General features: G+C 56.7%; 3 protein-coding genes across 3 annotated transcripts in view; 1 reads left to right on the forward strand and 2 right to left on the reverse strand.

Moving 5' to 3' along the window:
* Window positions 1-4,820: 4,820 nt before the first annotated feature.
* On the forward strand, window positions 4,821-6,743 carry CALML6 (calmodulin like 6). The gene is made up of 3 exons (XM_023515139.1): window positions 4,821-4,829; window positions 5,729-6,219; window positions 6,301-6,743. Exons 1-3 carry the CDS (start codon window positions 4,821-4,823, stop codon window positions 6,434-6,436), a joined length of 636 nt encoding a protein of 211 aa, XP_023370907.1. The 3' UTR covers window positions 6,437-6,743.
* Window positions 6,744-7,123: 380 nt separating this feature from the next.
* TMEM52 (transmembrane protein 52) lies at window positions 7,124-8,799 on the reverse strand. Its single transcript, XM_003793308.3, has 5 exons — window positions 8,721-8,799; window positions 8,588-8,631; window positions 8,440-8,481; window positions 7,748-7,926; window positions 7,124-7,656 (listed from the first exon to the last, which is right to left on the reverse strand). Exons 1-5 carry the CDS (start codon window positions 8,787-8,789, stop codon window positions 7,376-7,378), a joined length of 615 nt encoding a protein of 204 aa, XP_003793356.1. The 5' UTR covers window positions 8,790-8,799; the 3' UTR covers window positions 7,124-7,375.
* A 1,771-nt stretch (window positions 8,800-10,570) lies between these two features.
* CFAP74 (cilia and flagella associated protein 74) overlaps window positions 10,571-19,336 on the reverse strand; it is a 57,748-nt gene continuing 48,982 nt past the window's right edge. Inside the window, exons 25-38 of the mRNA XM_012807230.1 lie at window positions 16,560-16,836; window positions 15,850-15,957; window positions 15,114-15,202; window positions 14,226-14,360; window positions 14,026-14,135; window positions 13,816-13,872; window positions 13,608-13,726; window positions 13,188-13,343; window positions 12,262-12,388; window positions 11,976-12,130; window positions 11,610-11,740; window positions 11,253-11,415; window positions 10,894-11,028; window positions 10,571-10,711 (exon numbers count right to left, since the gene is read on the reverse strand). Of these exons, the coding sequence (XP_012662684.1) occupies window positions 10,571-10,711; window positions 10,894-11,028; window positions 11,253-11,415; window positions 11,610-11,740; window positions 11,976-12,130; window positions 12,262-12,388; window positions 13,188-13,343; window positions 13,608-13,726; window positions 13,816-13,872; window positions 14,026-14,135; window positions 14,226-14,360; window positions 15,114-15,202; window positions 15,850-15,957; window positions 16,560-16,836 (1,903 nt within the window). The remainder of the gene's footprint in view (window positions 10,712-10,893; window positions 11,029-11,252; window positions 11,416-11,609; window positions 11,741-11,975; window positions 12,131-12,261; window positions 12,389-13,187; window positions 13,344-13,607; window positions 13,727-13,815; window positions 13,873-14,025; window positions 14,136-14,225; window positions 14,361-15,113; window positions 15,203-15,849; window positions 15,958-16,559; window positions 16,837-19,336) is intronic.

Consider the following 19,336-nt stretch of genomic DNA (forward strand, 5'->3'; position numbering starts at 1 on the left):
CGGCTATTTTTTGGTTGCAGCCGTCATTGTTGTTTGGCGGGTCCAGGCTGGGGATTCGAACCCGCCACCTTAGGTGTACGTGGCTGGCACCTTAGCCGGTTGAGCTATAGGCGCCGAGCCCTTTGCTGCTTTTCTTGTGTTTCTTTTTCCTTTCCTATGTTCTGCAAGGTTTGTAACATTTTCTTTTTTCTTCTTTGGTGTGGAGGTTATGCAACCTATTTCCATTATTTTTATGGTTACCTTAAATGTTTCACATGACATTTTGTTGTTGTTGAGACAGAGTCCCTTCCTATACCCTGAGTAGAGTGCAGTGGCATCCTTGCTCACTACAACCTCAGCCTTTGGCATCCCGCTGCCTCAGCCTTTGGAAGCCTGCTGGGATTTTTTTTTTTTTTGAGACAGAGCCTCACTTTGTCACGCTTGGTAGAGTGCAATGATGTCACAGCTCACAGCAACCTCAAACTCTTGGACTTAAGAGATTCTCTTGCCTCAACCTCCTAAGTAGCTGGGACTACAGACGCCCACCACAACGTCCGGCTATTTTTTTGTTGCAGTTGTCATTGTTGTTTAGCTGGCCCGGGCTGGGTTCGAACCAGCCACCCTCAGTGCATGTGGCTGGCACCATAACCACTGTTTAAGGGTGCCAAGCCTGGAAGCCACTGGGATTACAGGTGCTTGCTGCAGTGCCTGGCTGGGTTTTTCATTTTTTTTATGAGTTGGGGTTTCAGTCTTCCTCAGGCAAGTCTCGAACTCCTGAGCTGAAGCAATTCTCTCTCCTCAGCCTTCTACGGTGCTGGGATTACAGGCATGAGCCACCGCACTGGCTCACATGACATTTTAAGCCTAAAACATTGTCCCTAGCCATTTCCTAGACAGTGCTGAGGTCCCATCAGGCCCATTAGCTCCTGTCCCCTCCTGCCATGTATGGTCGGGTGGTCCATAGTCTGGGTTTCACTTTGCACCCTTGTGCAGGCTGGGCTCTCACAAGCAGATCCTGAGATAGGGACTTGCAGGGAATTCTTGGAAGCCCCATGGGGGAGCTGCAGAGGAGAAGGGGTGAGTAGGTGATGCTGTGGGTAGGGGCTGTGTACCCTCCATACGTCCTACTATCTGGGGCTAATCCCTGCACAGTGGCCCGATACCCAGCCTGGGAAGCCTCAGGCAGAAGCTGGGGTGTGCAGCGGAGGTTTGTGCAGAGTCCCTGTTGCTGAGCTCAAGATACAACCCAAGAGGGAGCCCTGGGCCCTGCCCCAGCAGGTCCTGCTGCAGCGTCAGGGGGACTGGTTGCCCTAACGCTAGCTGTGGGCGTCCCACTGTGCAAGCAGGTGGGGACTCTGGGGGAATAAATGTTGCCTTGGGGGGAGTCTTCCTGCATTGGGGGTGGGAGTGTCAGCTTTTTATAGAGAGAGGGGAGCAAACCTGCAAATGAATGAGATTCAAACTGTGAGAGATGACACTTCTGATGTCCCACTCTGACTTACATCCCACTGCAGAGTGGAGAGCAGAGGAGCTGCATGAAACCAGAGCGCCCCCAGAGCTTACATGGGGCTCACGCCTGGCTGGCTCTCCTCCCCTTCCTATTTGTAGCCAATTGGCTGCAGCTACCTGGTCTTTCCCCTCTACCCTCTCCCAACTCACCATCAGTGACATCTGCAACAGGTGACCACATGGGTACATAGGCCCCTGGAACAGTGGTGCTTGTTCAGTTGGACAGCAAAGGCTCCATCCCCAGCACCCCATCTTGTCATAGCTCGGCCTCCCTGAAGCTGGCTCTGGAATGGAGTTTGGGGTAGAAGAGGTGTGCTAGGGACAAACCCTGTGACAGGAAGAGGAAGCAGGATCTGACAGGGGCGCCTCGCCTGTCTGCAGCAGCTGGGGCTCAGGTAAGGTGGATCTGCTCCTGAGGCTGTTTTGGGGCCCAATGGTTGTGTCAGTGGGTCTCCTCTTCTCCAAGAAGGGGTCACTGGGTGTCCTTGCTGCACACAGTTTCTCACCCAGTGCACCCAGAGCAGCCTATGCTGTTCGTTTGCAAGTTCAGCTGCTCCCCTTGGGCACTGGTGACCCTGTCCAGACCTGCCCAGAGAACATGTGGCACACCATGCCCTGCAGTGGGCAGAGCAGCCCTAGAGCACCCTGGGGACCCTCTGCAGGAGTCTGTGGTCTCCAGAGAAACAGGAGGATGAGTATGTCTGAATACATGCAGATGTGTGTGTATGTGTCCCTACACGTAGACACACATACGTACATGTCTCTCATATTTAACAAATTGACTTGCATGACTGGGGGCTGGTGAATCTGACAGGTGTGTGCATTGCAGGGGGAACCACTCCTCATGTCCATCAGCAGGTGAATAGAGAAGAAAAAGATGATCTCCATACGAGGGGGTATTATTTAGCCTTAAAAAAGAAGGTAGCTCTGTTGCTACACGAAGAGTCCTGAGGACACTGTGCTGAAGGAAATAGGTCAGTAACAAAAGGCAAACACTGCATGACTCCCCTTACTTGAGGTTTCTAAAGTAGTCAAATGCTCAGAAACAGGCTTGGCGCCTATAGCTCAACCGGCTAAGGCGCTAGCCATGTACACCTAAGGTGGCGGGTTCGAATCCCCAGCCCGGACCCGCCAAACAACAATGACGGGCTGCAACCAATAAATAGCCAGGGGTTGTGGCGGGCGCCTGTGGTCCCAGCTACTTGGGAGGCGGAGGCAGGAGACTCGCTTGAGCCCAGGAGTTGGAGGTTGCTGTGAGCTGTAATGCCATGGCACTCTACCCAGGGGGACAGCTTGAGGCTCTGTCTCAAAAAAAAAAAAAAAAAAAAAAATGCTCAGAAACAGAAAGCAGAAAGGCCATTGCCAGGCCTGGGGACAGGCAAGGGAGGGGAGTTAGTGTGTAATGGGGGCAGAGTTTCAGCTTTGCAAGATGAAGAGGCTCTAGAGGTCTGTTGCACAAGTGCACAGATTTACACACTGGACTATGCACTGGACGGAGGGGAAGGCAAGCCCAATGCACTCAATTTCAGGGTTACCAGTGCCCAAGGAGAGCGGCTGACCCTGCAAATGAACAGCATAGGGCTTCTTGCTCATGTTTTCCTAACTCCTTTAGTGCTTAGAAGAGATGTGAAAAGAAAATAGAGATTGAGTGGTCACGGGTCCCAGGTGTACACAGAATGTGCAGAGGCCGGTCAGAGGTTGGCCTGTGCCAGAGGAGAGGGCTAGGGTGAGGACCAGGGAGACCTGCCTTTCTTGGAGTCCTGGAAGTGGACAGGGAGGAGGACAGGGCCGCTGTGGTCTGGCCATATGTTGCCCCACCTTATCTTTGCAACATCAGGGCCTGGGGAGGGGTGGGGAGAGCTGCTTTTGTTCTAACTTGGGCTGCAGGGATCCCAGCCTAGAGTTTAAATTGTGAAGCCACCAAGATTCTGGACCCTTCAGGGGCACAGCCAGGAGTGTCAGAGCAGAGGCCTGAAGATGCAAGAAAAAAAGCCTGTTTTCTACCAACTGTGACCACAGGCACATAATTGATGTTAGGTGGGGTGTTGTTCAAGGCCAGGTGGTTGGTGCAGTCCCCTATATGTTTCTGTAACCTGGCCATCCTCCACCTGAGGATGCTGGGCCAGGACCCCAAGGTGGGCGGGTCTGGGTGCTGCCTCCCTCCCTCCTAAGAATCATCCCCTGCCTTGGCCCAGGGAGAAATCAAGGCCAGAGGGCACAGGATGGAGGTGTAGGACCACCCTCTACCTCACCAAATCCAGAGCCAGCTTCTCCCCCAGCCCCTGCCCTGGGCTGGAGGTGCTCCCTGGGGTCATAACCCAGTGCCTGCTGAGGCGGCTTGCCCTGCCAGCACAGACTCAGCCTCAGCAGCTAGTCTGGCCCTCAGCGGGATGCATCGCATGTTCTGGCAGGCAGAGGGCAGGCTGGCAGGGCACATGGAGCGCCCCACCTGCTGGGACTCATCAGGCAGTCAAGGGGCTGGTGGGGGAGCAGGTGTGTGTGTGTGACCCCAAAAGGCTATGTGCAGAGTGCTTGGGAGCTGGGCGGGGGCCTGGATGGGGTGAGAAGGGCCCCTCAGACCAAGAGGGGCTAGACCTGCAACCAAAAACCTCACATCTCCTGCCTGAAGTAGCCATGGGAGTTGCCCTGTGGTGGGCAAACCTGGACTGGGTCGGGGGTTGGTGTGTGCCTGCAGAGTGAGCCCTCATGCCTGGAGTAGCCATGGGAGCTGCCCTGTGGTAGGCAGACCTGGGCATGGTGGGGGGTTGATGTGTGTCTGCTGAGCGAGCACATGTGTATGAGTGTGTATGAAAAGGGTGGTGTGTTGTTGTGGCACCTTGTCCCTGGCCAGCCTGGACACTCAGCCCCCTTGAGAGCCAGCTTTGCTATTCTGAGTGTAAGGGAGGTCAGGTTTCCCTGAGAAACCCCAGAATATCCCCCAACCATGACTAGTCTCCCAGCGGGTGGCCCTGCCCCCAGGTCCTGTCTGCCCTGCCCCTCTGGCCTCCAGCCCATGTCTAGCAGTCCTTCCTTGAACTGTGGATCGGCAGCCCTTAGGTGCAAGGTGGGCTAGGGGTCCCTAATGAACCTGTCCATTTAGCCTGTCTTTAGAGGGTATTTGTGAAGTGCTGGCACTGGGCCTAGACCCACGGGGATGGGAGGGCAGCCTGGCTTGGGCCATGGAGTGCTAGCTGGCCAGGGTGGGCCTCCAACAAGAAGTCTCAGCAGTGTGTCCTGACATCCTAGGATGAGGGCCTCATACACGGCAGTGGGACGACCAGCCCCTGGGAGGCAGAGGGTGGCACAGTTAAGAGGGAATGATGAACGGAACCATGTGGAGGGTGAGGGGAGGCCCAGGCCAAGGAGGGCCAGGAGTAGGCTCTGTGGGGAAGGGCAGAGAGCTCATCCCAGGATAGGGCAGGCTGGATTTCCCACCCATAAAAGGCTCTTAGAATCTAGACCCCAGGGACCATAGGCAGCCACGTCCAGCTAAAACTCAGCTGCCACCATTGCCCTGTGTTCTGCCCCAGCAGCCCGCACGACAGCTCTGCAGCTCCTGTCCCTCCAACTGGCCACAGAGATGGTAAGGCCACTTCCTGGGGGCTCTCCAGTGGGCCACTGGCTGGGGTGGAGGCCTGGACCTTCTGATTTGAAGATAGTCCTTTTGTAAGCACCAAGGGAGGCAAAAAAGCTTCATCTTTTTTTGCTGCTTCTCTTTTAATGAAAAGATTTGTTCTGTAAAATTTGGATTCAGTCAAAAGGCTGTGCTTGAAGAACAGGAAGGCCACAGGTTCCCCACTCAGCTGGGAGTAGCACCCAGTGCAGAAGAAACTGGGGTGAGACCTCTGGGCAAAGGGTGTGTAGGTAGCCTGATCAGGCCACCAATGCTGCCCTCATTCTGGGGCCATGGTGTCCCTGGACCCACTGTGCAGGGGTGGCAGTCAGTGGTGGCTAAGTGCTAGACTGTCCCCAGGGGGCCCTACAGGCTATCCCGCGGGTCCTGGCTATGCGCAGGCCTGGAAGCCTATCCTTGGAGCTTTCACCTTGGCCTGGGCCAGGCTCCTCTGACATTGCTCTCCACACAGCTATCCTGTGCCCCTATACCAGGTCCCGCTTTGCTCACTTGGGCCTTCACTCACCCCTTTAAGCTCCCTGGCAGACAGAGTGGTCACTTTGTCCCAGAACCCGAGGGCTGGGGCCTCCTCTTTTCACTACTCATCTTGAAAGGCCAGGCAGATAGGAGTGGGGGATTGGTTCCAATCCTCCCTTGGACAGAGGGGCACAGGGGGCTGTGGCACAGCCAGCACGGTGTCCCCTGCAGACGGAGCGCCTGTCTGCAGAGCAGATCAAGGAGTACAAGGGAGTCTTCGAGATGTTTGATGAAGAGGGCAATGGGCAGGTGAAGACAGAGGAGCTGGAGCGCCTCATGAGCCTGCTGGGCATCAACCCCACCAAGAGCGAGCTGGGGTCCATGGCCAAGGACGTGGACAGAGACAGTGAGCAACATGCAGGGGTGGGGCTGTGTGGGGTGGTCCACGTGTGTGGGGTGGGGGGCCCAGCACAGGCCTCACTCAATCTCCTTGCAGACAGAGGGTTCTTCAACTGTGATGGCTTCTTGGCACTGATGGGGATTTACCACGAGAAGGCGCAGAACCAGGAGAGCGAGCTGAGGGCGGCCTTCCGTGTCTTTGACAAGGAGGGCAAAGGCTACATTGACTGGAACACGCTCAAGTAGGGCCTGGGGCTGGCAGCGGGGTGGATGGGCGGGCGGGCCGGCGGGCAGACAGTGTGGCTTAGTGTAAGGCCCCTCAGGTACGTGCTCATGAATGCTGGGGAGCCCCTCAATGAGGTGGAGGCGGAGCAGATGATGAAGGAGGCGGACAAAGATGGGGACGGTACCATTGACTATGAGGGTGAGTGGGCACAGGCCCTGGGAGCTGAGAGCTAGCCAGCAGGGCCGGCTGCTCACCTATCCCTCTGCCTCCAGAGTTCGTGGCCATGATGACTGGAGAGTCCTTCAAGCTGGTCCAGTAGGAGCACCTGCAGGGGCCATGGAGAGACTGCCCAGGGAAGGCTGCCGACCACCCACTTGCTCCATCCAGCTCTGTGTCAAATAAATGCACAGCCTAGCTCTTGTGTGCTTCACTGTCCCCAGCTGGAGAAGGGGGTGGTAAAAGTTCAGGGTTGCGGGTGCCGCCTGTGGCTCAGTGAGTAGGGCGCCAGCCCCGTATACCAAGGGTGGCAGGTTCAAACCCAACCCTGGCCAAAACTGCAACAAAAAAATAGCGGGTTGTTGTAGTGGGTGCCTGTAGTCCCAGCTACTTGGGAGGCTGAGGCAAGAGAATCGCCTTAAGCCCAGGAGTTGGAGGTTGTAGTGAGCTGTGATACCACAGCACTATCTACTGAGGCAAGAAAGTGAGACTCTGTCTCTAAATAAAAAAAAGTTCAGGGTTTGAGAAAGGAAAGGGTTTTCCTGGGCCAGCCTGAGCATGTGGCCCCAGTCACTTCTGCTAGGACATCTGACACCACCCTTTGCCCAGCCTGGGCACAAGCCAGGGACCACATGCTCATCCTGCCTGCTTGCACAGGGGATGGGCTGCCTGAGGGCCCCAAAGCCCTACCCTCACAGGTGGAGCCTACTTAAATACAAACTTTATTTTCTCTCTAAAAGGATGTAGCTGTCACATCTGCCCCTTAGCTCCTGAGGCTCAGGCCATGGGTCCTCCTCAGACTCAGGGCCTGTTGGGGCTGGGGCAGGTGTTGCAGCAAAGTGCCGGGTGGCAGGTCTTCCTGAGGAAGACGGTGAGACAGACTGGGGACTCTTGGCTCCAAGTGCCCCACACCCCAAACTCTGGTCCGATGGCTTTAGGGGGTTCTCCTGCCCCCTTCAAGGGGCACCAGTGCTATAGTGGGAGTGCTGGGTATCTTGGTCTGGCTTCTGGGGCCCTGGAGCAGTCTGGAGGCCTGAGGCCCCAGCGAGTAGGCTGGGTTTCTGGGGAGGCATCAGCTCTTCCTCTCTGGGTTTGGCCATCTTGATAGCCTCATCATAGGAGGGCGGAAGCTCAGGGGCATACAGGCTGTAGGCAGGAGGGGCCATAGAATCAGGGTCCAGTTCCCCTAAAGGCAGGGGCAGCTGCATGCCCAGTGGGTACTGCACGGAGCTGTAGGCTGCAGGGAACCAGAAGGGGTTTGAGGAGGTGGGTTTCATGTTCACCTCCCCACCACCTCTGCTGCCTGGCAGGCGCCACCAGGCACTCACAGGTCACAGTGCTGTGCACAGGGCTGTCACTGTCCATAGGGATAACTGTCAGGTCACAGGGCTGCTGGGTTGGCAGCAAATGTGGCTGGGCCTGCGCCTGCTTCCGGAGGCAGCAGAACCGAACACAGCTGGCTGTGACCCCACACAGCAGCAGCAGGAGGACCGCAAGCAGGACGAGCCTGGGCAGGGGAGCAAGGCCCTACTGCTGACCCTGCATCTTAGGGACAGTCAGGGCCCAACCACCCAAGACAGGAGAACAGACAAGGTTAAAAAAACAGAGACTGTCTCTCCACAGGGAGATCTCCTGGCCAGAGCCCAGCCTGAGAAGCTGGCCTGCCCTGGTTTCCAGCTGCTGGGCTTACCCTGGCTGTCTCTCCAGGGTTGGCCAGGGGTAGCCTTGGTCTCACTCCCAGGACATGCTGTCCCCAGCCTACTGCACAATCCTTGCGCTGGGACCGCTGACCACAGAGGCAAGGCAGGAGGGGTGGGAAAGTGCCGGCAGGCTCTGAAGGTGAGTCCCACTCGCTCCAGGTCGCCAGGGCCCCAGAGTCTTCCGCCAGCGGCCAAGGGGAGGGGACAGGGGAAGCTGGACACGGAGGCGGCAAGGTGGGGTTGGGGTCTGGCGGGATCGTCCTGGTGTCTTCCCCGGGAAACCGTCGGACCGGCGGCCTAGGGCCGCGGTCTCCACTTACCCCACGTGCCACAGGCTGCTCCAGCGGGCCTGGGGAGGGCACCTGCCGGGATGGCGGCATCTGGAGTGAGATGCTGGCACTGACCCTGCGACCTCACAGCCCCTAGCCACAAGGCGGGACAGGGCCCCCTCTCCCACCCCCGACTTACTGGTCTGAGGGGTCGCAGCTGCCGTCCGTGAAGCTCAGCGTCACCTGCGGGGACAAGGGTGAGCCCGGGCGGGGCGGGGCTCATGCGCACACCCGCTTTGCTGTGCCCGAACCCAGCGGGCGGCCCGACCCACCTGCGGTAGCGGCAGGAGCGGCAGCAGCAGCCGCCGGAGCCCACAGGCAGCCGGCGACCCCGGGAACATGTTCTGGGGCAGCGGAGCTGGGCGGAGCCGACCTAAGGCTTTATGGGGCCTGCCCACTACAGAACACGCCCATCACAGGACACGCCCGCTGCAAGACAGCCCACTCCAGGAGCCCCACCACCACAGGACACGCCCACCAAGTCCTGACACGCCCGGAGTCCCGCTTGGTGCTCCTTCCCCCATATCCTGCACTCCGTGTCTCCCCCCACCAAGGTCGCGCGCTCGGGCGTGACCACCAAGATCACCCCTACCGATCTGAGCCTGTCTGAGCTGGACTCGGCGCCCCGCGGGAGCTGACCCAGAATGCGGTAGCTGCATCAGGTATGGCCACTGCTCACAGGAGGCTGGGGACCTCCCCCTTCCAGGAGGATCCTTGGCCCTTTCCCCTCTCCACGCAGACCAAGGAGAGGAAGCAAGGAATGGAGCTGGGGAAGGTGAAGGCTCTGCCCTCATGGAGCACCTGGGCAGGGCGTTGGCCCCTGAGTACCAGGGACCTGCCAGGCCAGGGATGACAAGAGAGTGGCCTGCTCAGGGAGCACCTCCTCTTAAGGCCTAGGCCTGGCCTGTGTCTGGGGGACCTCATCTTCTCCCATCTGGCACAGAAGTTGACCTGGGCCATGGCTGGTCAGCCCCAGTGGGGCAGCGAGGGACTTAGGCCTGCCACCTCTAAGGCCCACTAGACAGAAGTCTTATAAAATGCCCCTCCAGCATCAGAGTCACTGGCTTCACGTTTGGGGCCATGGCAGGTTCCTAGACAGGTCAGCCAGTAAGGGGTTTGGAGTGAGGGTGGGCAGTTCCAGATGGGTATCCCCAAGGCCTGTGCTCAGGAAAGCACCTAGATGTCCACCCACCAATCCAGGAAGGCTGCCTAGTGATGGGAGGTCCAGGCTGGGTGGGCTCTGCAGGGACATGCCCAATAGACACTCCAGAGGATAGGAGCTGGCAGGTGGGGGTTGGGAAGAAGTCCACGCACTGTTTTGAGTTCACAGGAGCCTCTCATGTGCTGGGGGTTGTTTTCTCCCTTGAAGGACAGGTCGGGACGCCAAAAGTGCAGCACGGCCTTATCTCAGACAAAGGGAGGCCCACACTCTGGAGCTGGGCCTCACCCTGGGCTCTGGCTGGGCTGAGGGTAGCAAGTGAGTGAACTGGGACCCCTCACTTAGGGTGTCAGGGGTCCTGGAATTGGGAGGAGTCTGCCTGAGTTTTGGAGCCCCAGCCCTCTTCTCTCCTCCCTGGGCCTCTCTGGGTCTGGGTCCTGTACCCCAGGACCCCATGCTGCCTGCTGCTGCCCAGTACTCTGGGCTTCAGGATCTCTCCTGGCATCTGGGCTGGGGTGGCCTCCCCATGTGTGTCCAGCAAGATTCCCACCCTCCAGGAGGCCCTGCCAGGCAGTTTGTTGCTTGATGAATTAACATGTGTGGGGTGGGTGGTGTGTGTGTGGTGTGCATTCGCAGTGCTTGCACACTTGTGCATACTTAAGGAGGCATGGGGCTGCTTCCCCAGGGCTCTGTCCCCACCTCTGACTCTGCATCACCCACACTGCAGGCCTGCACCTGTTGGCTCACAAGAGTTTATTGACAGGCTTTGGGGCTCCCCTGGGGCCTCTACAGGCTAGGCTCTGAGGGCTGGGCTAGCAGCAGGCTGTGGGCTAGACCAGCCGTGTGCTGGCTCTGAGTGTATGGCCATGCTGAGGGCTGTCCATTTGAACCTGCCCAGTAGGGGACCACCAGGCCCCTGGTGGTCTGGCCTGGCCCACAGCCTGGGGAGGGCTTTGAGGGTGGTCAGGAGGGGTCAAGGGCACTCTTTGGAGCTCCTGTGGCCTCAGTGCCAGTCACCACCTGGGCTACAAAGATGACCTTGTAGACCTCCTTCACATCCCCTTTGAGCTGCAGCAGGGCTGACACCACGAGGGGGTGGTCTGGCTGGAATGGGCAGGGAGGTAACCCTTAGCTGACATGTAGCCCAGGCAGACCCATTGTCCTCCCTGCTGCATTGCCTACCTTACCTCCCCATGCCCTCCATGGCCACCCCTTCCCTGGGTGGTGTTGGCCCACCCAGCCTTTGGCATTCCTGGGGCTCCCTGGCTGGAGCCTGAGGAACCTACATCGAAGTTGGCAGGTGGCACCCAGGAGATGCTGATGGTCTTGGTTTGGCCACGCTCCACAGAGCCCTTGGAGGGCTCGATGGAGAAGCCCTTGTGCTGCAGGGACGAGACACTGTCCAGGCTGAACTCGACCGTCTGTGGGCACAGGGCTGCTGGGGGCTGGAGGACCAGGCACCGCTCGCTGGGCGCCCATCTCCACCTGCCCTCTCAGCTCTGACCAGCAGGCTGCCCACCCTAGTGTGCTGCAGGAAGTTGCAAATAAGCCTGAAAGGGGTAAAGCCAAGAGGGGCCAGAGCTGCCCAGGGCAGGGGAGGCTTAGGGGGCTGCCAAGATGCCACCAGAGGCAGTGCTGTGGTCACCTTTTTTGGAGACGGCTGGGTGGTCCGGATGCAGCCCACTTGTAGCTCTCTGGTGGCAGGCGGGGCTGGCGTGTCTGTGTCAAACTGGACATAGTCCAGGGTCACCAAGATGGGCCTCAGCTCTTCTGCTTCTGGAGAGGGAGGATCTGGCTTGGAACCAGCCATGCAGGGCTGTGGCCAGGGCAGTGAGGGGAGCTGCCCAGGGTCAGGCTAATGCATGGGGGAGGGGTGGAGGTAGAAATTCTGGTCAGGGTGGCTTAGGGGCATGGGCGGGACCTTGCCCTGTGCTGCTGGGTCTGTGTCGAAGCTGAGTGTGTTGGGAGCTCCTCTATCAGCCCCTGTTGGGGGCACTCACCCTCTCTGTGCTCTGGGTCAAACAATGGGACCACTGTCAGGGACTCCACAGGCACGTCCAGGGTGTCTCCGCCCTCCACAAACATCATGTGCTCACGGGCCATACCCTTCAGGAAGATCTGGTGGGAAATTTTCTGGGAACAAGAAGCATAGCAGCCTGGTCCCTGCAGCTTTGGGGCTGGGAGCCCTGGCTGTGAGGGCTGAGGTTGGCTCAGGGAGGGGACTGGGAGAGACAGGGACCTGTAGGACTCTGGTCTCTCCACCAGATGACCCCCTCATTCCCCCCAGTGCAGTGCAGAGCCCCCAGGCATGGTGCCCATGGGGCTGGGTGCTTGAGGCCTCCAGAGGGGCCAGCTTCGCATAGCCCACCTTCTCGAACAGCACCACCTGGAGTCGGTCAGAGAAGTAGAGGCTCTCATGGTCTGGGCTGAAGGTCACAGTGAAGTCCTGTGTCTTCCCTGGGTCCATGATGCCCTCGACGGGGACCACACTGAACACGCTTTGGCCACTGAAGTTCTGTGTGCCTGGGGGTAGCGGCCGTGTGTGACCTCCCCTACAGTCCCTGTCTGCCTGTAGGCTCCTCCCCTCCACTGCTCCTGACTCTGTGCCCCCTCCTGCCCTGAGTCCTCTGGCTCCCACTCCCAGCCCCACTCACCGACCACCTCAGTCCTCTGGGCTGGTGAGGCAAGGAACCGTGGCAACCGCTGGGCCTCACTCCTGCGGCCAGAGAGGCTGTCCAGCCGCACAGAGAACATGACTGGAAGTGAGGAGTTGTTCTGCAGCTGTGGGAATGGCTGGGCTTACTGCACTGGCCTGGCTGGCCTGGAAGCTGGTCAGCTGCCACTGGCCACACCAACTGGGTACCCAGGTGCCCTCACACTTACAAGCTCCATTGCCCGTGACTCCAGCAGTGGCAACACACACGCCCAGCAGTTTGCTCAACTGTTGGTGCCTACTTCACTTCATCTGCCCGGCCTAACAGGAGCCCTTTACTAGGCTGCCAGCTGGCTTTCCTGCCTGGCATATGTGGATAGGTCTATGGGGCTGACTGCCCTCTAGAGCTCCTCTGAACCATGTCCCTGCCAGCTTCTTTCCCACACCTACTCCCTCTTCTGAGAGCACCCCTTCTCAAGATGGCCCCTCTTGGGTGCTGTTTCCAGGGCCTGCCCTAAGCTGGGTGAGGGAGCCCAGATGGTGCCACACTCAGAGGACAGGGCACTGGGAGCGACGCCTACCCTCACACACAGGCATGGGAGTTACAAGGCAGTGTGGCCTTGCCAGGGAGCTCTGCAAAACCCAGTCCCTTTGGGGTGCCTAAGGTGAGCTCTAAAGGAGTGTTCGTGCAGCACAGCAGGAGAGTGGCTGGAGGGAGCATTATGCAAAGACCCTGGCAGTATGGAGTGTAGGGGACACCTCAGCTTTCCCAGAAGGGCAGCAGCAGTGGCAGCTGCTGGGGTGGGGATGGAAGGGCACCTGTGCCTCCTCTGGCTCCTGCACCGGCCAGGCACTCAGAAAGGCTGGCTGACCCCTCCCCAAGTGGAAACCCCTTCTGGGAAGCTGGGGCAGGCACTGGGGCCCCACCTTGAAGCTTGTGGAGACAGACTCCGTGGCAATCACGTAGCCCATGTTGAGCACATCACCTTCGATGGAGCACATGATTATGGATGCCACGCCGGTGCCCATGAGGGTAAGGGTGAGCGTGCCTCTCTTGGTAATGATGTCCAGCATTTCTTGAGCCTAAGGAGACCATGTCCCTTAGCCCGGAGCAGATGCCTGTCAGAGTCATGCTAATTGGTTGCATGAGGGAGCTGGGACAGCTGGGAGGACCCTCCCTTCTCACTTGTCAGTGAGTGCAGGGCCTGGGGCAGGCTGCTGGCAGACCTAGGCTTGGTCAGTCTGGGCCCTGGGTATGCAGCAGCCTCTGGTCCTGGATAATACCTTGTCCCTGAGACCTGGGGATCTCAGGGCTACAGTGTCACCTGGGGTGGGACTGGGGCTCACCAAGATGTTCTCGTGGGGAGAGAAGGACAGCACCAAGACCTGGGTCTCGCCTGTGTGCAGCCTGCCACAGGGGTTCAGAAGGACGAAGGGGCCATTGGGGTCCAGCACTGAGAACTCCACCTGAGTCAGGGTCAAGGAGCCAGACAGCGACCTCTACAGGCTCTGCCACAGGCCCTCTAGTTGCCCGAGCTGGGTATGGACAAGGATATGGTGAGATCCTCGGGAGAGATATTATGGATGGAGACCTTCTTTATGCTGCGGTGTCCTGAAATGGGGCAGGAGAGCAGGTCACAGTCCTTAGGCCTCAAGGGACAGCCCTGGGGCAGGGCAGGGGAGTGGGCAGTGGCTTGGGTGTGCCTAGGTCCCTAGGGTGGGGGCGGGGGTGGAGACTGAGTGTCTGGGCCCAATCAGAACTCACCTACGGCAACATCACCAAAGTTCAAGGTGGTCTTGCCCTTTTCTGATGTCACCACGATAGGAGGTGCCACTGCTGGACACCACAGCTCCAGGTACAGGGTGTTGTGGGGGCTGTGGGTAGGGCAAGGGCATGCTGAGGGCAGAGTAGGGGCCGTGCTGTCCAGACCCCGCCCATGCCCTGTACTGGAGAGCACTCCGTACCTGAAGGTCAGAGGCTCTGATCTGTTCCTATCTTTGATGTCACCGCTGGCAACAACACAGGGGACCACAAACTTGTCAAACTTCCCTAGGAAAGCTCTGACCAGAGACGCCTGGGCAGCCTGGTACCTGTCGGAACTGGAATGAAGCCAGCAAAGGGCACTCACACCCCTGCCCCACCTTGCTCACCAGCCACTATCAGAGGGCCTGCCATGGGCTTGTCAGTGTGGGCTCCAACCTCCCCACGCTCCATGGAGGGGTCTACAAGGCCACACCTGCCCCCTGGAGCCCAGGCTGTGGCTGTCATAGGTCTGTCTGACAAGGTGGTTTTCCTCTGTGGCTGCTCCTCAGGGGAGTGGAGGCCTCAGGGTGTGGGGGCCTCATGTACTCCAGGTGCCAGGCAGTCCCGGAAGGGGTGGGACACAGGGCCTGTGGCCCCTAAATAGAGCGCCATGTTCCTGGGGCTGCCAGTGTGACCACAGGGCTGGCAGTGAGCCAAGCCTGTCAGAGCTCTCCAGGGGCTTTTTTTTTTTCTTGAGACAGAGCCTCAAGCTGTCCCCCTGGGTAGAGTGCCATGGCATCACAGCTCACAGCAACCTCCAACTCCTGGGCTCAAGCAAGTCTCCTGCCTCCGCCTCCCAAGTAGCTGGGACCACAGGCGCCTGCCACAACGCCCGGCTATTTTTTGGTTCCATCCATCATTGTTGTTTGGCGGTCTTGGGCTGAATTCGAACCCACTAGCTCAGGAGTATGTGGCTGGCGCCTTAGCTGCTTGAGCCACAGGTGACGAGCCAGGGGGGCTTGTTTTGCTGCACTCAGCTCAGACTTTCTTGGGGAAGGATGTCTCAGTGGGCCAAGAGGGTCCTAACAGCAAAGCCCCTCCCAGCCCACCTGCTCTCGAGCTGTTGTTTCTGCTGGTCCCAGGGCTGCAGTGTAGAGAGGGCCTGCTTCCACAGTTCCTTCCTGCGGGCACTCATGTCCTTTGTAGCCTGTTTTGGGGGTGGCTGTGGGGCTGGCTGCCTGGGGGTCTGGGCAGAGGGTCACCTGAGGACCCTATGCACAGAATCCCAGGGCTACTTAGCAACTCCAGAACCTACCTTCACCCCTGGGGAAACTGAAGCATAAGGGCAGTGAAGAGCCCACCAGAACTGGGCCCCTGCCCTGCTGCCTTTCCCTCCTTTCACTGCCTGCTGGCAAGGCTGGAGGGTACATTCTCCTGTCTGTATGCTGTAGAAGCTATAAACCCACAAGCTGCCAGATGTGGGGTGGGAGCCCAGCGTCCCTCCAGGGCCGGCCACTCATGGGGTCACTCTGGGGCAGGACATTCTTGTGTCCTGCCTTTGTTACTGGCTAACCAGTGCAGGTGGGTGAACCCTCACCCTTCAGAGGCCACCACTGGACTCCCCTCTGCCTGGTGGTGCTTTTCAAGAGGGAGGTATCTTGGTAAGAAGTTTAAGCCTCTTGCGTACAGCTTGACACAAGGCATTGGAGAAGTCTGCCCCAAGAGCCTCAGGGCAGCAGGGCTTGTCCCTTGGCAAGGGCAGCACCCCCATATACCCCTGAGCCCCTCAAGATTCTGGAGCCCACATTCCTCCTCCTGGTGCCTCTGCTATCCCCCTCCTGGGGCCTTACGCACCAGCTTGGTCTCCATTTCTTTGTTCGCAATCCGAAGGGCTTCCTGGCAGATCAGCTCCTCGGGCAGGACGGGCCGGAAGGCCACCTGGACCAGGCACCTCTGAGCGGAGACAGGGCCCCAGGCTGTGAGCCTTGAGGCTGCCACCCCACCTCCCAGGAGCACCTGCTGGTGCCTGCCCAGATCAGCCCCACGTTCTCCACTGGACAATTAGTGCACAATTAGCAAGCCCCCCAGCCAGGGGTGTAGGTCCAGGTGATGGGAGGTATTGGGGCAGAGCTCTGAGTAGACCAGAACCCTGCCCACTGCCCATGAGAAATGAACCTTCCTTTTCAGCTGTGGAGTATCAAGGGTGAGGTCCTGCACCATAACTTGTCTCCCCCATATACCAGTCTTTCCAAAGCACTTCTGTTTTAGAAATCTGGTCACTCATCTACAGCCAGTCCCCACAGGAAGGTTCTTCCAGGACAGGCCCCAAGTGGAGTGTGGGAGGGGCACTGCTGGCCCTGCAGTCTCTTCTCACTACCCATGGCAGCCTCTGGCCCCGTGCTTGGTGGCCATGGAGCCTTCCTTGGCCCTGCTTGGGTCAGATGAGGGGTAAGGTTGTTCCCTGTGGTTAAGGATGAGCAGAACCAGGCACTCTGGGGGTAAATGAATGGTGGCCTAGAGCCACCTCCCAGTCTACCCAAGGGGCCCACACCTACCTTCCCTGGCAACACGGTCCCCACTAAGGGTGTGATGGTGATTGGTGAGTCTGGGGGTGGCAGGAATTCGAAAGACGTTGGCCCCACGGGGAAGGCATCCTCTGAGCCAATCCGGGGCACAGAGTGGGTCAGGGAGTTCATGCTCAGGTGGGAGTTGCTGATGTACACCACGGCCACGGAGGTGTCATACAAGACAGTGGCTGCAAACTTGATTTGGTAGTGGGAGAGCTCCAAGGGTGGGTAGACCCCCACAGCCCGGCAAGATAGCTTGAAGCACCTGGAAGTGACCAGTGTGGGCTCAGCTGCATGGGGCCATCCAGGTCCCTCCACAGCATGCGCAGGTGGCCTCTGAGAGGACAGGGACACCGTGTCATCCAGAACTCATCACTGCAGCTGCCACATTTGCTCACTGCCCCATTCAGAAGTTTTGAAAATGCTATGTATCCCTGTGCATAATTTAGGTGGGTAGCTAAAATTTTTCTTTCTTGAGACAGTGCTGTGGCATCATAGCTCACAGCAACTTCAAACTCCTGGGCTCAAGAGATCCTCCTGCCTCAGCCTCCTGAGTAGCTGGGACTACAGGCACCTGCCACAATACCCAGTGAATATCCCTTATCTTGATTAGTCTTGTTAGGAGTAATTGCACTTTATTAATTTTTACCAAAAGACTTAGTTTTTCTTCTTTTTTTTCTGTTGAATATTTGATTACTATTTTATTGGTTTCCACTCTTTATTATGTCTTTCCTTCTACTTGGGGCATAATTTCCTGTGCTCTTTTCCTAACTCTTGAAAAGGAAGCCCAGATTATTGATTTTCAAACTCTCTCCCTTTTTAATGTATGCACTTTGATCTGGAGATTCCCCACCAAGCATTGCTTTGATGGTTCACTTTGATGGTTCAGACGCAACACACCCAAAATGGAACCTGCAGATGACCAATGTGAACCAATCACCAAATGCATAAGGTTGAAGGGAGGCAAGCAAGCTCTAGCTCAGGGGTGTCCAACCCACAGGATGAATGTGGTGCACACAAAATCATAAACTGACTTAAAACATTATGAGATTTGTGACTTTTTGGTGGAGCTCTATTGCATAGTTCTCAGACACTGAACTTTGTGGACAACATCCCGATGCAGTGTCAGTGAAAATAAACATACACACGCTCTTGCTATGGGTATGCACGTGGGGCTGAGTTGACACAATCAGATATTACACATGCTTGTGGTGACTTGCGAGGCAGAGATTATCAGCCTACTATCGCAATGCTAGGCATTTAATGTTCAGAAGTCAAGAGAGCTTCTTATTTGATTCCTTTTTTTATTAAATCATAGCTGTGTACATTAATGCAATCATGGGGTACAACGTGCTGGTTTTATATACAATTTGAAATGTTTTCATCAAACTGGTTAACATAGCCTTCATGGCATTCTCTTAGTTATTGTGTTAAGACATTTATGTTCTACATTTAGTAAATTTCACATGTATCCTTGTAAGATACACCATAGATGTGGTCCCACCAATTACCCTCCCTCTACCCACACTCCCTCCTCCCCTTCCCTCTTTCTCCTCTTTCCCTTCTTCCTGGGCTATAATTGGGTTTATAGCTTTCATATGGTTTCATAGTAGGGCTGAGTACATTGGATACTTTTTCTTCCATTCTTTTTTTTTTTTTTTTTGAGATAGAGCCTCAAGCTGTCCCCCTGGGTAGAGTGCCGTAGCATCATAGCTCACAGGAACCTCCAACTTCTGGGCTCAAGTGAGCCTCTTGCCTCCACCTTCCAAGTAGCTGGGACCACAGGCGCCCACCACAACGCCCAGCTATTTTTGGTTGCAGCCATCATTGTTGTTTGGCAGGCCCGGGCTGGATTGGAACCTGTCACCTTAGGTGTATGTGGCTGGTGCCTTAGCCACTTGAGCCACAGGCACCAAGCCTTTTCTTCCATTCTTGAGATACTTTGCTAAGAAGAATATGTTCCAGCTCCATCCATGTAAACATGAAAGAGATAAAGTCTCCATCTTTCTTTAAGGCTGCATAATATTCCATGGTGTACATATACCTCAGTTTATTAATCCATTTGTGGGTCGATGGGCACTTGGGCTTCTTCCATGATTTAGCAATTATGAATTGGGCTGCAATAAACATTCTGGTACAAATATCTTTGCTATAATGTGATTTTTGGTCTTCTGGATATATACCTCATAGAGGAACTGTAGGATCGAATGGCAGGTCTATTTTAGATCCCTAAGTGTTGTCCACACATCTTTCCAAAAGAAATGTATTAGTTTGCGTTCTCACCAGTTGTGTAGCAGTGTTCCCTTTTCTCCACATCCATGCCAACATCTCTGGTTTTGGGATTTTGTGATGTGGGCTAATCTTACTGGAGTTAGATGATATCTCAAAGTAGTTTTCTTATTTGATTCTTAAGGCATGTCTACACCTGGGTGGTGCCTCACACATTGCCCGCTGCACTTTACAATCGGTGTTGACCTCACCTTGCATCAGTGGCCGAGAGGTGGCAGGCTACCTTGCTTTTTATTTTCTTGTTAGTTAACTTTCACAATAAAAGTAAATACAGCCCCTTACCTATTTTTTTTTTCTCTTCTTTTTTTTTTTTTTTTTTTTTTTTTTTTTTTTTTTTTGAGACAGAGCCTCAAGCTGTCACCCTGGGTAGAGTGCCGTGGCCGCCCTACTCCTTTGAGCCACAGGTGCTGCCCCCCCCCATTTTCTTCAGGTTAATATAAAGGTATAAACCATTAGGTTACATTGTTTGCCTTTGT

The sequence above is a fragment of the Otolemur garnettii genome, unplaced genomic scaffold, assembly GCF_000181295.1.
Source record: "Otolemur garnettii isolate 467f Iridium unplaced genomic scaffold, OtoGar3 scaffold00067, whole genome shotgun sequence".
Classification (NCBI taxonomy): Eukaryota; Metazoa; Chordata; class Mammalia; order Primates; family Galagidae; genus Otolemur; species Otolemur garnettii.